A 20,640-nucleotide genomic window follows, 5' to 3' on the forward strand; every position below is an offset into this window, starting at 1 on the left:
TGAAGCTAAGGAAGATAGGAAGAGTGGAATTTAAGATTAGCCATCAGCCTATCTTTCATTAGCCATTTCTCTAATCCAGTCCTGAATTTTCCTCTTTCTAGTAACATGGAGGGTAGCACTACGTTCAAAGCAGCCACTAGGGTTTTAGGTATTTTAATATCTGTACTGTGTTTTTAGATAAGTAAAAGAACCAGGTGAATTTATCAGCCCTCAGTAAACCTGGGGGAGCCAGTTTATTGAACTAGTGCCCTTAAGTAGAGGACATTTCCAACTTTGGTAAATTTATCTCCCATTCGCTATATCATGGAGTGGGAGAAATTTGGAGAAAAAAATTTCTATTTCCTAATCTCGTTTTTTTTGAGATGGAGTTTTGCTCTTGTTGCCCAGGCTGGAGTGCAATGGTGCAATCTCAGCTCACCACAACCTTTGCCTCCCAGGTTCAAGCAATTCTCATACCTCAGCCTCCCGAGTAGCTGGGATTATAGGCATGAGCCACCACACCTGGCTAATTTAGTATTTTTAGTAGAAATGGGTTTTCTCCATGTTGATCAGGCTGGTCTCAAACTCCCAACCTCAGGTGATCCACCCCCCCCCCTTGGCCTCCCAAAGTGTTGGGATTACAGACGTGAGCCACTGGGCCCGGCCGGCTCATTTATTTTGATCACTGACTAATATTTAATTATGTAGATGGACCACAGTTTATCCATTCACCCTACTGAAGGACATCTTGGTAAGTTTTAGCAGCTGTGAATAAAACTGCTCCAGGCAGGCGCGACGGCTCACGCCTGTAATCCCACCACTTTGGGAGGCCGAGGTGGACGGATCACCTGAGGTCAGGAGTAAGAGACCAGCCTGGCCAACATGGTGAAACTCTGTCTCTAATAAACATACAAAAATTAGCCGGGTGTGGTGGCGGGAGCCTGTAATCCCAGCTACTCCAGAGGCTGAGGAGGAGAATGGCTTGAACCCGGGAAGCGGAGGTTGCAGTGAGCTAAGATCGAGCCACTGCACTCCAGCTCGGGTGACAGAGTTAGACTCCGTCTCAAAAAAAGAAAAAAAAAAAATTCCTAACCCCCAATGTGATGGTAATAGGATATAGGGCCTTTGGGAGGTGATTAGGTGATAAGAATGGCGTCTCATAAATGAGATTAGTGTACTTATAAAAGAGACACCGTAGAGCTCTCTCCCCGATTTTTCCTTATGAGGATGCACCAAGAATACAGTCACCTGTGAACCAGGAAGCATGCCCTCCCCAGACAGTGAATTTGCCGGGGCCTTAATCTTGGACTTCCCAGTCACCCAAAACAAGTGTTGGTGAGGATGTGGAGAAAAGAGAAAGTGTTTACATTGATGGGAAGGTAAGTTGGTGCAGTCATTATGGAAAGCAGTATGGAGATTCCTCAAAAAATTAAAAACAGAACTACTGTATAATCCAGCAATTCCAATTCTGGGTATATACCCAAAGTAAGTGAAGCCAGCCCCTTGTAAAAATAACTGCATCCTGGCTGGGCGTGTTGGGAGTCCAAGGTGGGTGGATCATCTGAGGTCAGGAGTTGGAGACCAGCCTGGACATCATGGTAAAACCCTGTCTCTACTAAAAATACAAAAAAATTGGCTGGGCACGGTGGCTTACGCCTATAATCTCAACAATTTGGGAGGCTGAGGTGCTCAGATAGCTGAGGTCAGGAGTTCGAGACCAGCCTGGCCAACATGGTGAAAACTCCATCTCTACTAATAATACAAAAATTAGTCGGGCGTGGTGGTGTGCACCTGTAATCCCAGTTACTCTGGAGGCTGAGACAGGAGAATTGCTTGAACCCAGGAGGCGGAGGTAGCAGTGAGCTGAGTTCAGGCAACTGCACTCCAGCCTGGGCAACAGAGTGAGACTCTGTCTCCAAAAAAAAAATACAAAAAAGTTACTCGAGCGTGGTGGTGGGCGCCTGTAATCCCAGCTACTGTGGAGGCTGAGGCAGGAGAATCGCTTGAACTTGGGAGGTGGAGGTTGCAGTGAGCCGAAATCACACCATTGTACTCCAGCCTGGGCAACACAAGCAAAATTCCGTCTCAAAAAATTTTAAAAAACTGCATCCCATATTCATTGCGGCATTACAGTAGTCAAGATATGGAAACAATCTAAATGTCTGTGGAGAGATAAATGGTAGCCTAGCCAACATAATGAGACCTAAGCTCTGCCAAAAATTTAAAAAACTCACTGATGCCAGGAAAGGTCTTGATGCAAAGGAAAAAAGAAATTAGGCAAGTATGGTGGCATATGCCTATAGTCCCAGCTACTCGAGAGACTGAGGTATGTATTCAACTGTTTCTACATCCCATATATAAGAGAGATCAGCCAGGCGCAGTGGCTCATGCCTGTAATCCCAGCACTTTGAGAGGCCAAGGCAGGAAGATCACCTGAAGTCAGGAGTTCGAGACCAGCCTGACAAATGAAGAAACCCCGTCTCTACTAAAAAAAAAAAAAAAACAAAAAAACAAAATTAGCCGGGCGTGGGGGTGGGCGTCTGTAATCTCAGCTACTCGGAAGGCTGAGGCGGAAGAATTGCTTGAACCTGGGAGGCAGAGGTTGCAGTGAGCTGATATCATGTCATTGCACTTCAGCCTGGGCAACAAGAGCGAAACTCCGTCTCAAAACAAACAAACAAACAAGAAACATGATGTTGTATACCTTAAATTTAAACAATAATTAAAACAATATTTTAATTTGGAACAAATAGTAGAAAAAATAGTGATGTAAGACTGTTCCTTATTTTTATTTTTATTTTCTTTATCTATTTTTGAGACAAGGTTCTGTCACCCAGGCTGAAGTGCAGTGGCCTCATCTTGGCTCACTGCAACCTCCAACTCCCAGGTTCAAGTGATTCTCCTGCCTCAGCCTCCCAAGTAACTGGGATTACGGGCGCTCGTCAACATGCCCAGCTAATATTTTGGAATTTTGGTAGAGACAGGGTTTCACCATGTTGGCCAGGCCGGTTTCGAACTCCTGACCTCAAGTGATTTGCCCTCCTAGGTCTCCCAAAGTGCTGGGATTATAGGCGTGAGCCACAGTTCCCAGCCAGTTTTAAAGGTTTTTAGATGGTTAAGGGCCAGGCGCCATGGCACGCCTGTAATTCCAGCACTTTGGGAGGCCAAAGCAGGCGGATCACGAGGTCAGGAGATCGAGACCATCCTGGCTAACATAGTGAAACCCCATCTCTACTAAAAAACAAAAAATTAGCCAGGGCTGGTGGCATGCACCTGTAATCCCAGCTGCTCGGGAGGCTGAGCCAGGAGAATCCCTTGAACCTGGGAGGCGGAGGTTGCAGTGAGCCGAGATCGCGCCACTGCACTCCAGCCTGAGCAACAGAGTGAGACTCTGTCTTAAAAAAATAAATAAATAAATAAAAAGATTTCTATATGGTTAAAGTATATATTGTGGGTGTATATTTTTATTCTTGCTAACATTTTACCAGAAATAAATTAAAACATAGTTAATTATCTTTCTTAAGTAAATTGAATGTATTAATTTGGAAATTGGATCAGGAAAAAAATCAATTCCCAATACCTTACAGTTCCCAGTAATACTTGGTATGAATAAAGACAGATTAGAGCACAGGACATCTGAGGATTTTGAATTTACTTGGAACCATGTATTTCAAACATTTCTAAGCCCAGGCATGGTGGCTCATATCTGTAATCACAAATTTGGGATTGTGATCTGCCCAGGAGGGAGGATCGCTTGAGGCCAGGAGTTCCAGACCATCCTGGAAAATCTAGCAATACCTCATCTCTACAAAAAAAAAAAAAAAAAAAAAAAAAGTTGCACTCCAGACTGAATGACAGAGCAAGGCCTGTCTCAAAAACAAAAAAAGAAAAACAAAATAAAGAAAACCCTCACATCAACCACGTTGGGTAGTAATATAGCTGTTCAACAGATAATGGAACTAAGAGATTAGACAAGTTAAATTAATTCGCCCAAGATTCAAGTAGTTGGAATAATGGCAAATCTAGAATTTAAACCCAGGTCTGACTAACCTTATCACTAGAGGCTGCCTTTTCAGATTCCCCCAAACCATATCATCCTATTTATAATTTGTAAGCACTACAGTAGAAGAATGGGATTAATCTGAGGGAATTTTGCAAGAGGAAAATAGAATACAAAAAATTCTATCTACTGTGTCCTTAGAATTCTCACTTTTCTTAGTTATAAGAAAAACAAAGATCTTAAGGAAAGACAATAATGCTTTTAAAAGCAGTGGGTATGAAACAAATTATGTCTTCAGAGGGTAGGCAGTGAGTACAGATAGAGGAAAAGGGAACAAATAGGAGACCAAACGCTAGAATAGGTGAGGCTGTGGGTGAAATGGGAGTTCTTACGACAGTAGACCAACCGTCATAGCCGAGAGGAGCCAAAGGAGACACAATGAGTAAATAGAAGAAGATATCCTGGATGTGATTCTAGAACATAAAAAGAACAAGTTTTTAGGCCGGGCAAGGTGGTTCACACCTGTAATCCCAGCAATTTGGGAGGGCAAGGAGGGAGGATCACTTAAGCTCAGGAGTTCAAGACCAGCCTGGCCAACATGGTGAAACCCTAGCTCTACTAAAAATACAAAAAATTAGCCTGGCATGGTGGCTTGTGCCTGTAATCCCAGCTGCTTGGGAGACTGAGGCAGGAGAATCTCTTGAACCCGGGAGGTGGAGGTGGCAGTGAGCTGAGATCGCACCATTGCACTCCAGCCTAGCTACAGAGTGACCTCTCAAAAAAAAAAAAAGCACACATTAAAAAAACAAGTCTTTAATCTATGGTCTTTTTATGTTCCAGAATCCTAAATATTAATCAATATTAATAACAGGATTCCATCAAGATTAATATTGATTAATCAAAATTAATCAATATTGATTACCCAATATTGATTAATTAATTGTGACTAATGTACCATGCCTATGTAAATGTTAATAATGGCAGAACTTGGCCAGGCATGGTGGCTCATGCCTGTAATCCCAGCACTTTGGAAGGCCAAGGCGGGTGGATCACGAGGTCAGTAGATCGAGACCATCCTGGGCAACATGGTGAAACCCCGTCTCTACTAAAAATACAAAAATTAACTGGGCATGGTGGCAAGCGCCTGTAATCCCAGCTACTCAGGAGGCCAAGACAGGAGAATCGTTTGAACCTGGGAAGCAGAGGTTGCAGTGAGCTGAGATCACTCCACTGTACTCCAGTCTGGGCAACAGAGTGAGACTCCACCTCAAAAAATAAAAATAAATAAAAGAATTTGCCAACTATATGGTCTATGACAACGACTGAACTCTGCTGTTGTAGCACAAAAGAAGCCATAGAGAATACATAAATGAATATATGTGGCAGTGTTCCAATAAAACTTTATTGAAAGCTACTGAGCTGGGCACAGTGGCTCACACCTGTAATCCCAGCTACCCAGGAGGCTGATGCAAGAGGATCACTTGAGGCCAGGAGTTTGACAGCATCCTAGGCAACATAGTGAGACCCCACCTGTACAAAACATTTTTTTTTTTTTGAGACGGAGTTTCGATCTTGTTGCCCAGCCCAGAGTGCAATGGCACGATCTTGGCTCACTGCAACCTCTGCCTTCTGGGTTCAAGCAACTCTACTGCCTCAGCCTCCCAAGTAGCTGGGATTACAGGCATGGGCCACCACACCTGGCTAATTTTGTATTTTTAGTAGAGATGGGGTTTCACCATGTTGGTCAGGCTGGTCTCCTGACCTCAGGTGATCCGTCCACCTCAGCCTCCCAAAGTGCTGGGATTAGAGGAATGAGCCACCAAGCCCGGCCCAAAACAATTTTTTTTTTTTTTTTTTTTTTTTGAGATGCACTCTCACTCTGTTACCCAGGCTGGAGTGCAGTGACGCAATCTCGGCTCACCACAACCTCCGCCTCCCAAGTTCCAGGGATTCTCCTGCCTCAGCCTCCCGCGTAGCTGGGATTACAGGCATTACCATTTTTAAAAATCAGGCCTAGGAGCGGTGGTTCATGCCTGTAATTTCAGCACTTTGGGAGGCGGAGGCAGGAGGATCGCTTGAGCCCAGAAGATCCTCAGAATTGCTTGAGGACCACAGAGCCTAGGCAACATAGCAAGACCCCATTTCTACAAAAAAATTTTAAAATTAGTTCAGTGTCGTGGTGCAGACCTATAGTCTCAGCCACTCAGGGGGTTGATGTGGGAGGATTGCTTGAGCTTAGGAGGTTAAGCCTGCAGGAGAGCCGTGATTTTGCTGTGTACTCCAGCCTAAGCAATAGAGTGAGACCTTGTCTCTCAAAAAAGACGAATCAAATACAAACAAAATTAGCTGGGAATGGTGGCATATGTCTGCACTTCTAACTACTCAGAAGGCTAAGGCAGGAGGATCGCTTGAGTTCAGGAGTTCCAGACCAGACTGGGTAACATAGTGAGACCCATTCTCTACAAGTGTTTTTTTTTTTAATTAGCCAGGAGTGGTGGCACACACCTGTAACCCTAGGGACTACGGAGGCTGAGGCAGGAGAATTGCTTCAGACCAGGAGTTTGAGACTGCAGTGACTTAGGACAGCATCACTGCACTCCAGCCTGGGTGACAGAGCAAAACCCTGTTTCTTTCTTTTTTTTTTTTTTTTTTGACACAGAGTCTCGCTCTGTCGCCCAGGCCGGAGTGCAGTGGCACCATCTTGGCTCACTGCATCATCCACCTCCCGGGTTCAGAGATTCTCGTGCCTCAGCCTCTAGAGTAGGTGGGATTATAGGCGTGTGCCACTATGCCCAAGCTAATTTTTGTATTTTTAGCAGAGACAGAGTTTCACCATGTTGGCCAGGCTGGTCTTGAACTCCTGACCTCAGGTGATCCTCCCACCTCAGCCTCCCAAATTGCTGGGATTACAGGCAGGAGACACCTTGCCTGGCCAAAACCCTGTTTCCTTAAAAGAAAAGAAAAGAAAAAAAACCAAAAAGACACAGAAATTTGAATTTCATATACTTTTCACAAGTTATAAAATATTATTTTGATTTTTCCCCTAATCATTTAAAAATGTGAAAATCATCCTTAGTTGGCTGGGCGTGGTGGCTCATGCCTGTAATCCCAACACTTTGGGAGGCCGAGGCAGGCGGATCACCTGAGGTTGGGAGTTCAAGATCAGCCTGACCAACATGGAGAAACCCCGTCGCTACTAAAAATACAAAATAAACTGGGGTGGTGGCACATGCCTGTAATCCCAGCTACTTGGGAGGCTGAGGCAGGAGAATCGCTTGAACCTGGGAGACGGAGGTTGTGGTGGGCCAAGATTGCGCCACTGCACTCCAGCCCGGGCGACAGATCGAGACTCTGTCTAAAAAAAAAAAAAAAGAAAGAAAGAAAAATGTGGTACTTAAATTCAGCCTTAAAAGATGAGCAGAGGCTGGGCTCAGTGGCTCATGGGCCCGGCCTTTCCTTCCTTCCTTCTCTTTCTTTCTTCCTTTCTTTCCTTCTCTCTCTTTCTTTCTTTCTTTCTCTCTCTTTCTTTCTCTCTTTCTCTCTCTTTCTTTCTCTCTCTCTCTTTCTTCTTTCTTTCTCTTTCTTCTTTCTTTCTTTTTCTTTCTTTTCTTTCCTTTCTTTCTTTCTTTCGATGGAGTCTCGCTCTGTCACACAGGCTGGAGTGCAGTGGTGCGATCTCAGCTCACCACAACCACCACCTCCCAATTTCAAGTGATTCTCCTGCCTTAGCCTCCCAAGTAGCTGAACTACAGGTGCCACCATGCCCGGTTAATTATTGTATTTTTGGTAGAGACGGGGTTTCACCATGCTATCCAGGCTGGTTTCAAACTCCTGAACTCTCGATCCTCCCGCCTCCGCCTCCCAAAGTACTGGGATTACATGCGTGACTCACTGCGCCCGGCCGGTGATATAATTAATTTTTTTTCCTAGCCGAATAGCAATCTCTGCTCACTGCAACCTCTGCCTCATGGGTTTCAAGCGATTCTCCTGCCTCAGCCTCCTGAGTAGCTGGGATTACAGGCAAGCGCCACCATGCCTGGCTAATTTTTGTATTTTTTTTTTTAGCAGAGACGGGGTTTCACCATGTTGGTCAGGCTAGACTCGAACTCCTAACCTCGTGATCCACCCACCTCGGCCTCCCAAAGTGCTGGGATTACAGGCAGGAGCCACTGCGCCTGGCTGAACTCTTTTACATAATTAAATTTATTTGCTCCTGGTGGCAGGGACCTCTTGCCCCCTCTTCCTCCTACCCCTTTACAATAACTGACATACTCGGATGTCCTGCAATATTCTTACTATTTATTTATTTTTTGTAAAAAGCTTTTAATACTACTCAATTGCAGTAGTGAGAAGGGGGGGGGGAAGTAGAACAAGGAGTTTGATCTGTAACTGACCCTGAACAATCAATTGGGATAACTCACTACGTAGATAATTCACTATTTAGATGCTGTATTATTAGGGTCAACAGCTTTATTTTATCCCACATCAGCTAACTGGAGCAACAGCTAAGATCAAGATAAGAGAATTGTCATAGCTGCTGGACTTCTCTCTCCCCAACATCATCATCACTTCACCTTCCTCAACTCCGCCTACATGTTCTTCTTCCTCCTTCTCTGACACCTACTGAGAAATTGAGAAGGCGATTCTCTTCTGGCCAATAATATTATACTATTCCAGAGCAAGGTTCTATATGCTAAACTTTGCAAGGCATTCTTAGATATTCCTCCTCTCCCTGCGGGCTAGACTTACTAGGGGTTAAAAAGAAACCCTTTTTACATTGGGTCAAAGGTCCCCTGAGGGTAGGGTGGGAAAGAGGAAGTCATAAATACCCTGGCAACAATATTGTTCAAGGTCAGGACTATTGTTTTTTTCCTCCTATTTTTCAGGAACCAAAAAACAGTCAGGACTATTTTTGACAATTCAGTTTGATGGTTTAGTCTTCTGAACTCTCCAGTAGACCTTAGAACTTGGTATACATAGTAATTCAGTCCTTGAATATTAAAAGCCTTCAGTTAGAGTAAGATCTGACGAATTCAAAACCGAGCCATGAGTCAGAAATTTTTTTCTCAGCACCATAGGAAAGAAAATTATAATACAAAAATTAAAAAATTAAAAGAAGAAATTTGTTGTTTTGTTTTGGGTTTTTTTTTTTTGGACGGAATTTTGCTCTTGTTGCCCAGGCTGGAGTGCAATGGCATGATCTTGGCTCACCGCAACCTCTGCCTCCTGGGTTCAAGCAATTCTCCTGCCTCAGCCTCCTGAGTAGCTGGAATTACAAACACATGCCACCATCCCCAGCTAATTTTTGTATTTTTAGTAGAGACGGGATTTTACCATGTTGGTCAGGCTGGTCTCGAACTCCTGACCTCGTGATCCGCCCGCCTCGGCCTCCCAAAGTACTGGGATTACAGGCGTGAGCCACTGCACCTAGCTGCTTGTGTTTTTATAGGTATAACAGGCAAAATAAGTGAAGAATATGCTGTATAATTCCATCTGTAATCTCCAAACTAGCAGTTTCAGTAGCTGTGGTGTTCGTCTTTCCAACATTGGTAATTGGAGAGTAACTCTACCTCCCAGAGGAAGGATGACTGTTGTAAATTAAAGGCTCATTGTTCAAGCCTCATTGAATTGTCAGTGTAGGGGACCTGAGGCAAAGAGCATTGTTGTTTTCAAGAGTTATTTTGTATATCACATTGATGTGCAGTTCAATATTTAAATATAAGGAAATGACTCCTATCCTCTATTTGTTTACAAAACCCTAGTTCTCATTTATGCCCCCCTTCCTTCATCAACAAATAATGATTTTCTACGTTTTGCCTGGCTCTCTCTAGAAAAGTAGTTCTTAAACAATAGCATTCAGAAAAATCACCTGGTTTCAATGGTAGGCTGTCATGAAAAAAAAAAAAATCACAGGGAGAATTTTAAAACACAGATTCCTGGTCCCAACCACCAAAGATTCCTATTCAGTGGTGAAGCCCATCAATCAGCATCTCTAACAAGCTCCCAGGTGGTGCTGAGGATGCTGGTAAATGAACCATTCATACTCTTCTAGGGCTGTAGATAAGACAATAAATTAAACAGGCAAAAATAAAAATAGGCCGGTGCGGTGGCTTACACCCGTAATCCCGGCACTTTGGGAGGCCGAGGTGGGTGGACCACCTGAAGTCAGAAGTTCTACACCAGCCTGGCCAACATGGCAAACCCTGTCTCTATGAAAAATACAAAAAAATTAGCCAAGCATGGTGGTGTCTGCCTGTAATCCCAGCTACTCTGGAGGATGAGGCAGGAGAATCACTTGAACCCAGAAGGCGGAGGTTGTGGTGAGCCGAAATTGCGCCATTGCATTCTAGCCTGGGCAACAAGAGGGAAACTCCATCTCACAAAAAAAAAAAAAAAAAAAAAAAAATTGCCCTCACAGAGCTTACATTCTAGTGATAGTAGGGGGATAAATCAGATAGGTAGGTAGGTAGATACATAGATAGACGGATAGATAGATAGATAGATAGATAGATAGATAGATAGATAGATAGATAGATAGATAGGTAGATAGGTAGATAGATAGACAGATAGATAGATAGATAGACAGACAGACAGACAGACAGACAGACAGTATATTACCTGTGTTGCCTGGCCAAAGGGTAGGTTCACATTTGGCATGTGTGTCAACTCAAGCTGCACTTGACCTTTTATAATCATCTCCAACACTACCTATTGCCCTATCCAAATCCTATCACTTGAATTATTCAAAAAGTCTCCCATTTTCGTTTTGGTGGGATTTGGTCAGCTCCTTTACTGCAACTTGTTTTATCAGGAAGGTCTTTACGACCTGTACTTTGTGCTGACCTCCTGTCTCATCCTATGACTTAGAACACCTTAACCATCTGGGAATGCAGCCCCGTAGGTTTCAGCCTCATTTTACCCAGCTCCTATTTAAGATGGAGTCATTCTGGTTCACACGGCTCTGATAGTAATCTGCTCACTAAGTGTTAGTTGCCGTGTTGTCTCCCACAACTCCCTCCTGTTGCAACCCTGTCTTTGAGTCCTGTTAAAAAGCAGTATTGGAACCCATCATTTTCTCTCATGTCTTTACTCAAACTGTTAGTTTTCTGGAATTCCCTTCTCTCCACATTTTTCCTTCTTAGATCGCTGAAGATCGTCCAGTCTTCCCCGCCCATTCCTCCCCTACCCCAACCTCCATTATTTGTACTCTCTTAGCATCCAGTGTATTTTTTTCCTTACTTATTACACAACATTACAATTATAATTAACATTATAATTGTCTTTTTGGTCTATTTGATCTACTCTACTAAATCTTTTTTTTTTTTTTTGAAACAGGGTCTCACTGTGCCTCCCAGGCTGGAGTGCAGTGGAATGATCTTGGCTCGCTGCAACCTCCGCCTCTGAGGTTCAAGTGATTCTCCTGTCTCAGCCTCCCTAGTAGATGGGATTACAGGCGTGCACCACCACACCCAGCCCAGCTAATTTTTGTATTTTTAGTACAGACAGGGTTTCACCATGTTGGCCAGGGTGGTCTTGAACTCCTGATCTCAGATAATCCACCTGGCTTGGCCTCGCAAAGTGCTGGGATTACAGGCGTGAGCCACCGTGCACAGCCGTTAGCTCATTTTAACACATCCTTAGTCCAGCCTGTTCCAAAAAATCTAAAGTCAGATAGCTTCCTAAACCTCAACTTTATTCCAATTGCTTTCCTTGGCGAAGAATGTAGTAAGTCGGCCTTCCAGCCACCAACCCCCTTCCCTTTGGTCTTTCACTCCGGAGGCTCTTACCCTAGACACAATGGGACAGGGAGCGGGGGATGGGGGAATTCAGCCCAGGCTTTTATGCAAAGACCCCCTTCTGCAAAGAACAAAGCTTCTGGTACCTGCCCTTTCGAGAGCTGTGGGCAAACTCAGCCTCGGTGAGTCTTGGTGGCCTTGACAGCCCCCACTTAACAAACTGTGCTCATTAAGAGAGACAGGAGGGTAAGTTTTTCCCTTTTTTTTTAAAGAAATCATCCTATTTCCTATGAGACACAGACTATCTGCCTGAAGCATGATGTACTTAGCTCCACTCGCCAGCTCCCTGATGCCCCCCTATGCTTAATCTTCTCCCGAATGGTGGTCTGAGGAAAAAGATTACGCCCAATTTCATTTCCTTGTTTCACATCCAGCAATACTTTTCGAGTCTTTGCATTGTAATCAAAAGTCAGCTCGTGTGGGAGCAAAGCCAGCTGCTCCCGGTGCAGACCCAGGAGCAGAGTGCAGAGGAGAACGAGTCAAACAGTTGTGTCTTCAAAAATTACATAATCGGGATTTGCTAAGAGTTTACTTTTTGGTATGAAAGATTGGAAAAGAGAAAGAAATCTTAGGTTTCTTGAATGTTGGGTTTGGGAATAGGAAGGAAAATCGAAAACTGTAGACTTTGTCCGTAAATGTTAGTGCTGGAACCCCACTCTAAAAACTTTGTTCCTTTGGAAAACACCTCCCTTCCCCCAGAAACACACACACACCCACACAAGGTGGGCACGGAGTAGTCTTGAAAGACATGACAAATCACCAGACCTGAGAAGAAGCTAAAGAGCCAGAGGGAAAAAGCCAGAAGTCGACTACCTGGGAGGAGGGATAGACAAGAGACCAAATTGCTGGGATTACAGAGGTGAGCCACCGCGCCCGGCCTTTTTCTTTATTTTTAAAAATATTAAAGTTTTATCCCATTCCTGTTGAACCATATTCCTGATTTAAAAGTTGGAAACATGGTGAACCTCGAAGCATTTGTTGCTGGGTTTGTCTTCAGGTTCTGTTGCCCGGTTTTCTAGTTCCCCACCTAGTCCGGGTTACTCTGCAGCCACTTTTGCATTACAATGGCCTTGGTGAGACTGGTAGACGGGATTAACAGAGAATTCACAAGGGTGGGTCGGTGGGGGGTGTGCCCGCCAGGAGGGGTGGGTCTAAGGTGATAGAGCCTTCATTATAAATCTAGAGACTCCAGGATTTTAACGTTCTGCTGGACTGAGCTGGTTGCTTCCTGTTATTGTGTAGGCGACTCACTTTATCCCAATTTCTTGATACTTTTCCTTCTGGAGGTCCTATTTCTCTAACATCTTCCAGAAAAGACGTAAAGCTGCCTTAACCTTTTTTCCAGTCCACCTCTTAAATTTCTTCCTCCTCTTCCTCAATACTAACATGAGTGTGGATCCAGCTTGTCCCCAAAGCTTGCCTTGCTTCGAAGCATCCGACTGTAAAGAATCTTCACCTATGCCCATGATTTGTGGGCCTGAAGAAAACCATCCATCCTTGCAAATGTCTTCTGCTGAGATGCCTCACACAGAGACTGGTAAGAAAAAAATTTATCCTTGAAAGGCCAAGTTCCTTAAGGGAAAAGAGAGAAGGAGAGAGGGTTAAGGGATCATTTCCCTCTTGAGCAATGATAGACCATTACTATAAGCAAGTGTTATTATCAACTAATCCTCTGGAAACCCCTTTTTCAATTGTAACTTGGTGGCACCTGCCCTTTGAACTATGTCCCAGGTCTCAGGAGTGTGCATTGAGTTGAAGGACACAGAATTCGGCAGTTGAACAGTGTGCAGTAAATTTGAGAACCTATGGGCTTAGGCCTGGTGGAAACAAAAATGTATCATTATAGTTAAACGAAGGTGATGTGTACATCTTCACATAGCGCTGGACACACAGCTATAGCAGATTTATTGCTAATTAGCCGGAAGACCTAACATCATAGCTCAGGGATGAGCATGATGTTTTTGTTTTGCCAAAAATGGCATGACAAATCACGATGAGATTTCTGTAATTAATATATAATTTGGGTAATTCTTTCTATGTCAGTAACAGCTGTCTCTTCTCCATTCTCTGGGTTTCTGGATGTTACTGGGCAGCTCTGAGTTTGGGAGCATCTCCCATGTCTACTTATCCTAAGTCCTGGGAAGTGTTGACCCAACTTTATGGTAAAGATAATTCCAGAAAGTTTAATCTACTGACAGTCAAACAGAATGTAGCTAGAAGTCCAGTTTGGCTTCAAAACCTGTGTTAGTACTCATGCTTCTGACTGGTAGGTGCAAGGGGTGGGGGATACTCGGGATACTCATAGAGCCGCTACCACTTTTTTGAAAATCAATTTTTCAGTAATTTTCAAAAACTTGAGAATGAACCAACTTTACCAAGAATGCCATTGGTAACACTGAACGCTGTAAAATAGCTTAAAAAGCACATTTACATTATGACTACAGTAGTAAAGAGTAGGTTGTGGAAAAGGAATAAGTAAACATGATTGCTATATTTGAGCCTTAGATTTGAATGTCACCCTGCTTTTCTCTTCTTTAGAATCAGGGACTCACTCTGTCACATAGGCTGGAGTGCAATGGTGTGATCATGGATCACTGCAGCCTCAACCCTGAGCTCAAGTGATCCTCTTGCCTCAGCCTCCCAACTACTAGGACAAGAGGCGTGTGTCACTATGCCCAGCTAATTAAAAAAGTCTTTTTGTAGAGATGGTCTCATTTTGTAGCTCGGGCTGGTCTTGAACTCCTGACCTCAAGTGATCCTCCACCCTCAGCTTCCCAAGTCGCTGGGATTACAGGCGCTGACCCACTCTGCACGGCTATTCACCCAGTTTTTCTAAACTTTGCATTAATGTTCTTGCCTTTATAATTTCTTTCTTTCTTTTCTTTCTTTCTTTCTCTTTCTTTCTTTCTTTCTTTCTTTCTTTCTTTCTTTCTTTCTTTTCTTTCTTTCTTTCTTTCTTTCTTTCTTTTCTTTTTTGAGACAGGGTCTCATTCTGTTGCCCAGGCTGGAGTGCAGTGGCGTGATCTCGGCTCACTGCAACCTCCACCTCCCAGGTTCAGGTGATTTCTCCTGTCTTAGTCTCTCGAGTAGCAGGTATTACAGGTGCATGCCACCACGCCTGGCTAATTTTTGTATTTTTTAGTAGAGAAGGGGTTTCGCTATGTTGGCCAGGCTGGTCTCAAACTCCTGACCTCAAACTCCTGACCTCAAGTGATTCACCTGCCTCGGCTGGAATTACAAGCATGAGCCACCGCGCCTGGCCACCTTTATAATTTCAAATGTTAAAAATACATTGCTGGGTTTGGGAATGAGCAAGTGGGGATGTTTTCTTTAGCACACATCAAGTGACAGTTTATATAACTAGCTAATATTTAGGACTTTCCCCAATTCTAATCATTAGTTGAAAGGCTTCCTCTGCTTTTCAGATCTACTTGCAAGAGAGAAGAGATTGTGAATTTTTGCTGTTTTAGAGCCTGTCCGATTGTTCTGTGACTGCAGGGGTAGCATTGAGAGTTGAACACTGGGAAAACCGCAGAGCAATTAGGTATTTAAGTGATGACTAAATCTGGATATTCATTTCTAGTTACAAAATCAGTATATGCCAGGCCCTATGCTAGAGAATTTCAATTAGTTACCTCATTTTAATTAATAAAATAATTTTGGAGATGAGGTCAGAGCTAGTAAAGGGAAAGCCTGGATTGAAACTGAAGCTTATCCAAATTCACATATCCTGCTGGTCCTAGCACTGAGAACTGGGCAGTCAGTTGCTGGTTTTGTTTTTTATTTTTTTGAGACACAGTCTCACTCTGTCGCCCAGGCTGGAGTGCAGTGGCACTCTTGGCTTACTGCAATCACCGCCTCCTGGGTTCAAGCGATTCTCCTGCCTCAGTCTCCCCAGTAGCTGGGATTACAGGCATGCGCCACCACTCCTGGTTAATTTTTGTAATTTTTAATAGAGATGGGGTTTCACCATGTTGGCACGCTGGTCTTGAACTCTTGATCTCAAGTGATCCGCCCACCTCGGCCTCCCAAAGTGTTGGGATTACAGGCGTGAGCCACCCCACCTGGCCGAGGTGCTGGTTTTCTAGAATCCCCCATTCTAATCACGTCATTTAAGCAATTATGTAGGTGTTGATGAAGATCATAAACAGAAAGTGATGTAGCGTGAGATGCAATACGTGAAAATTGGTGGATCTCCATTTTGACCTATTAACACCCAGTGTGGGGGCTTTTGAGCCTCAGTTTAAAGCAAAAGGTGGTAGCGCCGGCCTGGTGAGGTGGCTCACACCTGTAATCTCAGTACTTCAGGAGGCTGAGGCAGGCGGATCACGAGGTCAGGAGTTCGAGACCAGCCTGACCAACATTGAGAAACTCTGTGTCTACTAAAAATACAAATTAGCCGGGCGTGATGGTGCATGCCTGTAATCCCAGCTACCCGGGAGCCTGCGGCAGGAGAATCTCTTGAACCCGGGAGATGGAGGTTGCAGTGAGCCAAGATTGCGCCATCGCACTTCAGCCTGGGCAACAAGAGTGAAACTCCCATCTTAATAAAAAAAAGTGGTAGCGCCGCTCAGCAATGCATTGGCCACCATTATAGATCTCTCCCAGTGCAGTCTATTATATACAAAATGGAGATACTGATAAGACTTCTTGGAGTAATACTGTACAAAGCTTGCCCAAAGTGCCAGGGCTGGTTAAGAAGTTGCTTCTTGGCCGGGCGCGGTGGCTCACGCCTATAATCCCAGCACTTTGGGAGGCCGAGGCAGGCGGATCACGAGGTCAAGAGATCGAGACCACCCTGGCCGACATGGAGAAACCCTGTCTCTACTAAAAATACAAAAATTAGCTGGGTGTGGTGGCGTGCGCCCGTAGTCTCAGCTACTCGGGAGGCTGAGGCAGAAGAATTGCGTGAACCTGGGAGGCAGAGGTTGCAGTGAGCTGAGATCGCACCACTACACTCCAGCCTGGGCGACTGAGCAAGATTCCTTCTCAAAAAAAAAAAAAAAAAAAAAAGAAGAAGTTGCTTCTTCTTACTTAGATCTGGGGTTCTGGGAATTATCAAAGTACTCTGAAAACAATTTTTTTAACAGGATATTTTAATATTTGAAAAATTTTAGACAAAAGTGTCCTTTTATTTGTTCCCAACAGTCTCTCCTCTTCCTTCCTCCATGGATCTGCTTATTCAGGACAGCCCTGATTCTTCCACCAGTCCCAAAGGCAAACAACCCACTGCTGCAGAGAATAGTGCCACAAAAAAGGAAGACAAGGTCCCGGTCAAGAAACAGAAGACCAGAACTGTGTTCTCTTCCACCCAGCTGTGTGTACTCAATGATAGATTTCAGAGACAGAAATACCTCAGCCTCCAGCAGATGCAAGAACTCTCCAACATCCTGAACCTCAGCTACAAACAGGTAGGCTTGTTTTGTCCTTGGCTTGCAATAAGGTGAACAAAAATTAGACTAATTTGCATGGCTAAGATCTCTGTGGATGCATGTAGATGTGTGTACTATATGTCTGTACATCGCCTCTTGCAAATAATTTAACTATGAGGATGAAATGCTTTTGTAACTTTCTTCACCTTTCTTTCCTTAAATACTCTATTATGTGAATAATTATGTCATAATTTAACCACTTTCTTGCACAGACCAATATTGTGAAAATCTTTCCAACGTTTCCTTAATAAAAAAGAAGTATGTAACTCCACTTTCCAGGTTATGAGAATCCCTAACTCACACTGGTTCTCATTAAAATAAAAACTTTTTTTTCCTTTTTTTTCTTTCTGCCAGCAACCTCCAGCTTGTTTTGTTTTTATCTGTGTGCATTTAATAAGTCCAATCATTGTTTATTACTTGTTGGCCATTTTCTTTCATTAATTGGCTTATCCTCTTCTAGGCTTTATTTCCTTCTTTTCTTTTGTTTATTTTTGAGACGGAGTCTCACTCTGTCTCCCAGGCTGGAGTGCAGTAGCCTCATAATGAGACATCGTAATGACGTTAGCATTACTTTGGCTGGTTTAAGTACAAATGAATGAAACCTCCACCTCCTGGGTTCAAGGGATTCTCCTGCCTCAGCCTCCCAAGTAGCTGGGATTACAGTCACCCGCCACTACACCTGGCTAATTTTATTGTATTTTTTAGTAGAGATGAAGCTTCACCATGTTGGCCAGGCTGGTTTTCAACTCCTGACCTCAAGTGATCCACCTGCCTTGGCCTCCTAAAGTGTTAGGATTACAGGTGTGAGCCACCACACCTGGCCCTTGCCTTTATTTTCTATCCAAAATGTTCATTTCTCTCTTTTCTGAGACAGTCTGGTTCTGTCATCACCCAGCTGGAGTGCAGTGATGCAATCTCGGCTCACTGCAACCTTCACTTCCCAGGTGCAAACAATCCTCCCGCCTCAGCCTCCTGAGAAGCTGGGACCACAGACGTGCAGCATTACATCCGGCTAATTTTTTGTATTTTTGTAGAGACAGTGTTTCCTCATATTGGCCAGCCTGTAGCGAACTCCTGGGCTCAAGCAATCTGCCCGTCTTGGCCTTCCAAAGTGTTGGGATTACAGGCGTGAGACATGGCGCCTGGCCAGGAATAAAAGTTAGTAATATTCTTTGATTCAAAGTACCTCTGTATTACTAATATTTTACAATTTCTGTCATTTTTTCCTGCAGGTGAAGACCTGGTTCCAGAACCAGAGAATGAAATCTAAGAGGTGGCAGAAAAACAACTGGCCGAAGAATAGCAATGGTGTGACTCAGGTAACAGGAAACTTCATTCTGTTCTTTCCTTTAGGTGATCTTTCAATCTTGTCCATCCCTGAAACACACAACTGCAGTCACAGACAGTTCTGGTGGTCCTTGTACCCTTTCTGTTAATCCCTCCTTCTCTTTCAGAAAGCCTCAGCACCTACCTACCCCAGCCTCTACTCTTCCTACCACCAGGGATGCCTGGTGAACCCGACTGGGAACCTTCCAATGTGGAGCAACCAGACCTGGAGCAATTCATCCTGGAGCAACCAGACCCAGAACATCCAGTCCTGGAGCAACCACTCCTGGAACACTCAGACCTGGTGCACCCAATCCTGGAACAATCAGGCCTGGAACAGTCCCTTCTATAACTGTGGAGAGGAATCTCTGCAGTCCTGCATGCAGTTCCAGCCAAATTCTCCTGCCAGTGACTTGGAGGCTGCCTTGGAAGCTGCTGGGGAAGGCCTTAATGTAATACAGCAGACCGCTAGGTATTTTAGTACTCCACAAACCATGGATTTATTCCTAAACTACTCCACGAACATGCAACCTGAAGACATGTGAAGATGAGTGAAATTGATATTACTCAATTTCAGTCTGGACATGGCTGAATCCTTCCTCTCCTCTCCTCCCATCCCTCATAGGATTTTTCTTGTTTGGAAACCACATGTTCTGGTTTCCATTATGCCTATCCAGTCAGTCTCATGGAGGGTGGAGTATGGTTGGAGCCTAATCAGAGAGGTTTCTTTCTTTTTTTTCCTATTGGATCTTCCTGGAGAAAAGACATTTTAATAACCTTGGCTGCTAAGGACAACATTGATAGAAGCTGACTCTGGCTATAGATAAGTAGATCTAATACTAGTTTGGATATCTTTAGGGTTTAGAATCTAACCTCAAGAATAAGAAATACAAGTACAAATTGGTGTGATGAAGATATATTCCTATTGTTTGGGATTGGGAGGCTTTGCTTATTTTTTAAAAACTATTGAGGTAAAGGGTTAAGCTGTAACATACTTAATTGATTTTCTTACTGTTTTTGGCTCTGTTTTACTATATCCCCTAGTTTGTTGGTTATGCTAATCTTTGTAGAAAGAGGTCTCATACTTGCTGCATCATAATGACATTACTACGACTTTAGTTGGTTTAAGTTCAAATGAATGAAACAACTATTTTTCCTTTAGTTGATTTTACCCTGATTTCACCTAGTGTTTCAATGAGTAAATATACATCTTAAACATAAATCTTTGTTAAATTTTTGGTTGGGGTGGAGAAGGAAATTAGCTGAGGAGACTGCTGTCTTAGAAATGCGTAGAAATAGCTGAGCGTGGTGGCCCATGCCTGTAGTCCCAGCTACTTGGGAGGCTGAGGCAGGAGAATCGCTTGAACCTGGTAGGTGGAGGTTGCAGTGAGCCAGTATGACACCATTGCACTCCAGCTTGGCGCGACAAGAGCAAAATTCCATCTCAAAAATAAATAAATAAATAATTAATAAATATGCCAGTTTTAGAAAAAAGGGCACTTAGTGTATTGTAGGTAATCTACAAATATAATGGGTTATTTCAGTGTATGAATCTATAATTGATGCTAACATTTAAAGTTCAATCAGAGACCAATATGTAAGTAAATTCTAAGGCTAGTTGAAATAGATTTATGTTCTCACCTTAAGAGCAGCTACGCAGGCATCTGTGAATTATACTAATCATCCTTTACTGTTCTTTTCCCATCTTGTGCCTGCCCTAAATGTATCTGATCTCAGAGCACTTCCCTTCACTCTGAAGTGGCATGATGCAGGTCACCAGAGTGGTTTTTTCCAGTCTTTTCTCTCATTATTTCCCCAATTGTCCAATGTTACTCTCTAAGACTACCCAGTTTAATTCTCTAGATATTGGCCAAGAGAAGAAGTAAGGTATAGTTCCAAGTGTTTGGTTTTTTTTGTTTTATTTTGTTTTTTTTAAGAACAGAGTCTCACTCTGTTGCCCAGGCTGGAGTGCAGTGGAGCGATCTCGGCTCACCGCAACCTCCGCCTCCTGGGTTCAAGTGATTCTCCTGCCTCAGACTTCCAAGTAACTGGGACTAAGGCGTGAGCCACCACGCCCAGCTAATTGTATTTTTAGTAGAGACAGGGT

The 20,640-nt window shown here is 43.7% G+C and overlaps 1 protein-coding gene across 2 annotated transcripts; it reads left to right on the plus strand.

Moving 5' to 3' along the window:
• The first annotated feature begins 12,965 nt into the window (after window positions 1-12,965).
• Window positions 12,966-19,649, plus strand: NANOG (Nanog homeobox). Of its 2 annotated transcripts, XM_063647239.1 has the most exons (5): window positions 13,201-13,312; window positions 15,201-15,319; window positions 16,924-17,186; window positions 18,440-18,526; window positions 18,662-19,649. In XM_063647239.1, exons 3-5 carry the CDS (start codon window positions 16,944-16,946, stop codon window positions 19,076-19,078), a joined length of 747 nt encoding a protein of 248 aa, XP_063503309.1. In that variant the 5' UTR covers window positions 13,201-13,312; window positions 15,201-15,319; window positions 16,924-16,943; the 3' UTR covers window positions 19,079-19,649. The 2 variants fall into 2 exon arrangements, with proteins under 2 accessions (XP_054300327.1, XP_063503309.1); XM_054444352.2 differs by lacking the exon at window positions 15,201-15,319 and having other exon boundaries at window positions 12,966-13,312; window positions 18,662-19,648.
• The last annotated feature ends 991 nt before the right edge of the window (window positions 19,650-20,640 follow it).

Source organism: Pongo pygmaeus, chromosome 10 (genome assembly GCF_028885625.2).
Source record: "Pongo pygmaeus isolate AG05252 chromosome 10, NHGRI_mPonPyg2-v2.0_pri, whole genome shotgun sequence".
NCBI lineage: Eukaryota > Metazoa > Chordata > Mammalia > Primates > Hominidae > Pongo > Pongo pygmaeus.

What these genes read in the sequence shown, in the direction of transcription:
- NANOG (XM_054444352.2), top strand. Translation starts at nt 13,162, where the DNA reads ATGAGTGTGGATCCAGCTTGTCCCCAAAGCTTGCCTTGCTTCGAAGCA. An exon ending in GATGCCTCACACAGAGACTG is followed by an intron (nt 13,313 to 16,923) that starts GTAAGAAAAAAA and finishes TGTTCCCAACAG; the next exon opens with TCTCTCCTCTTCCTTCCTCC. An exon ending in ATAGCAATGGTGTGACTCAG is followed by an intron (nt 18,527 to 18,661) that starts GTAACAGGAAAC and finishes CTTCTCTTTCAG; the next exon opens with AAAGCCTCAGCACCTACCTA.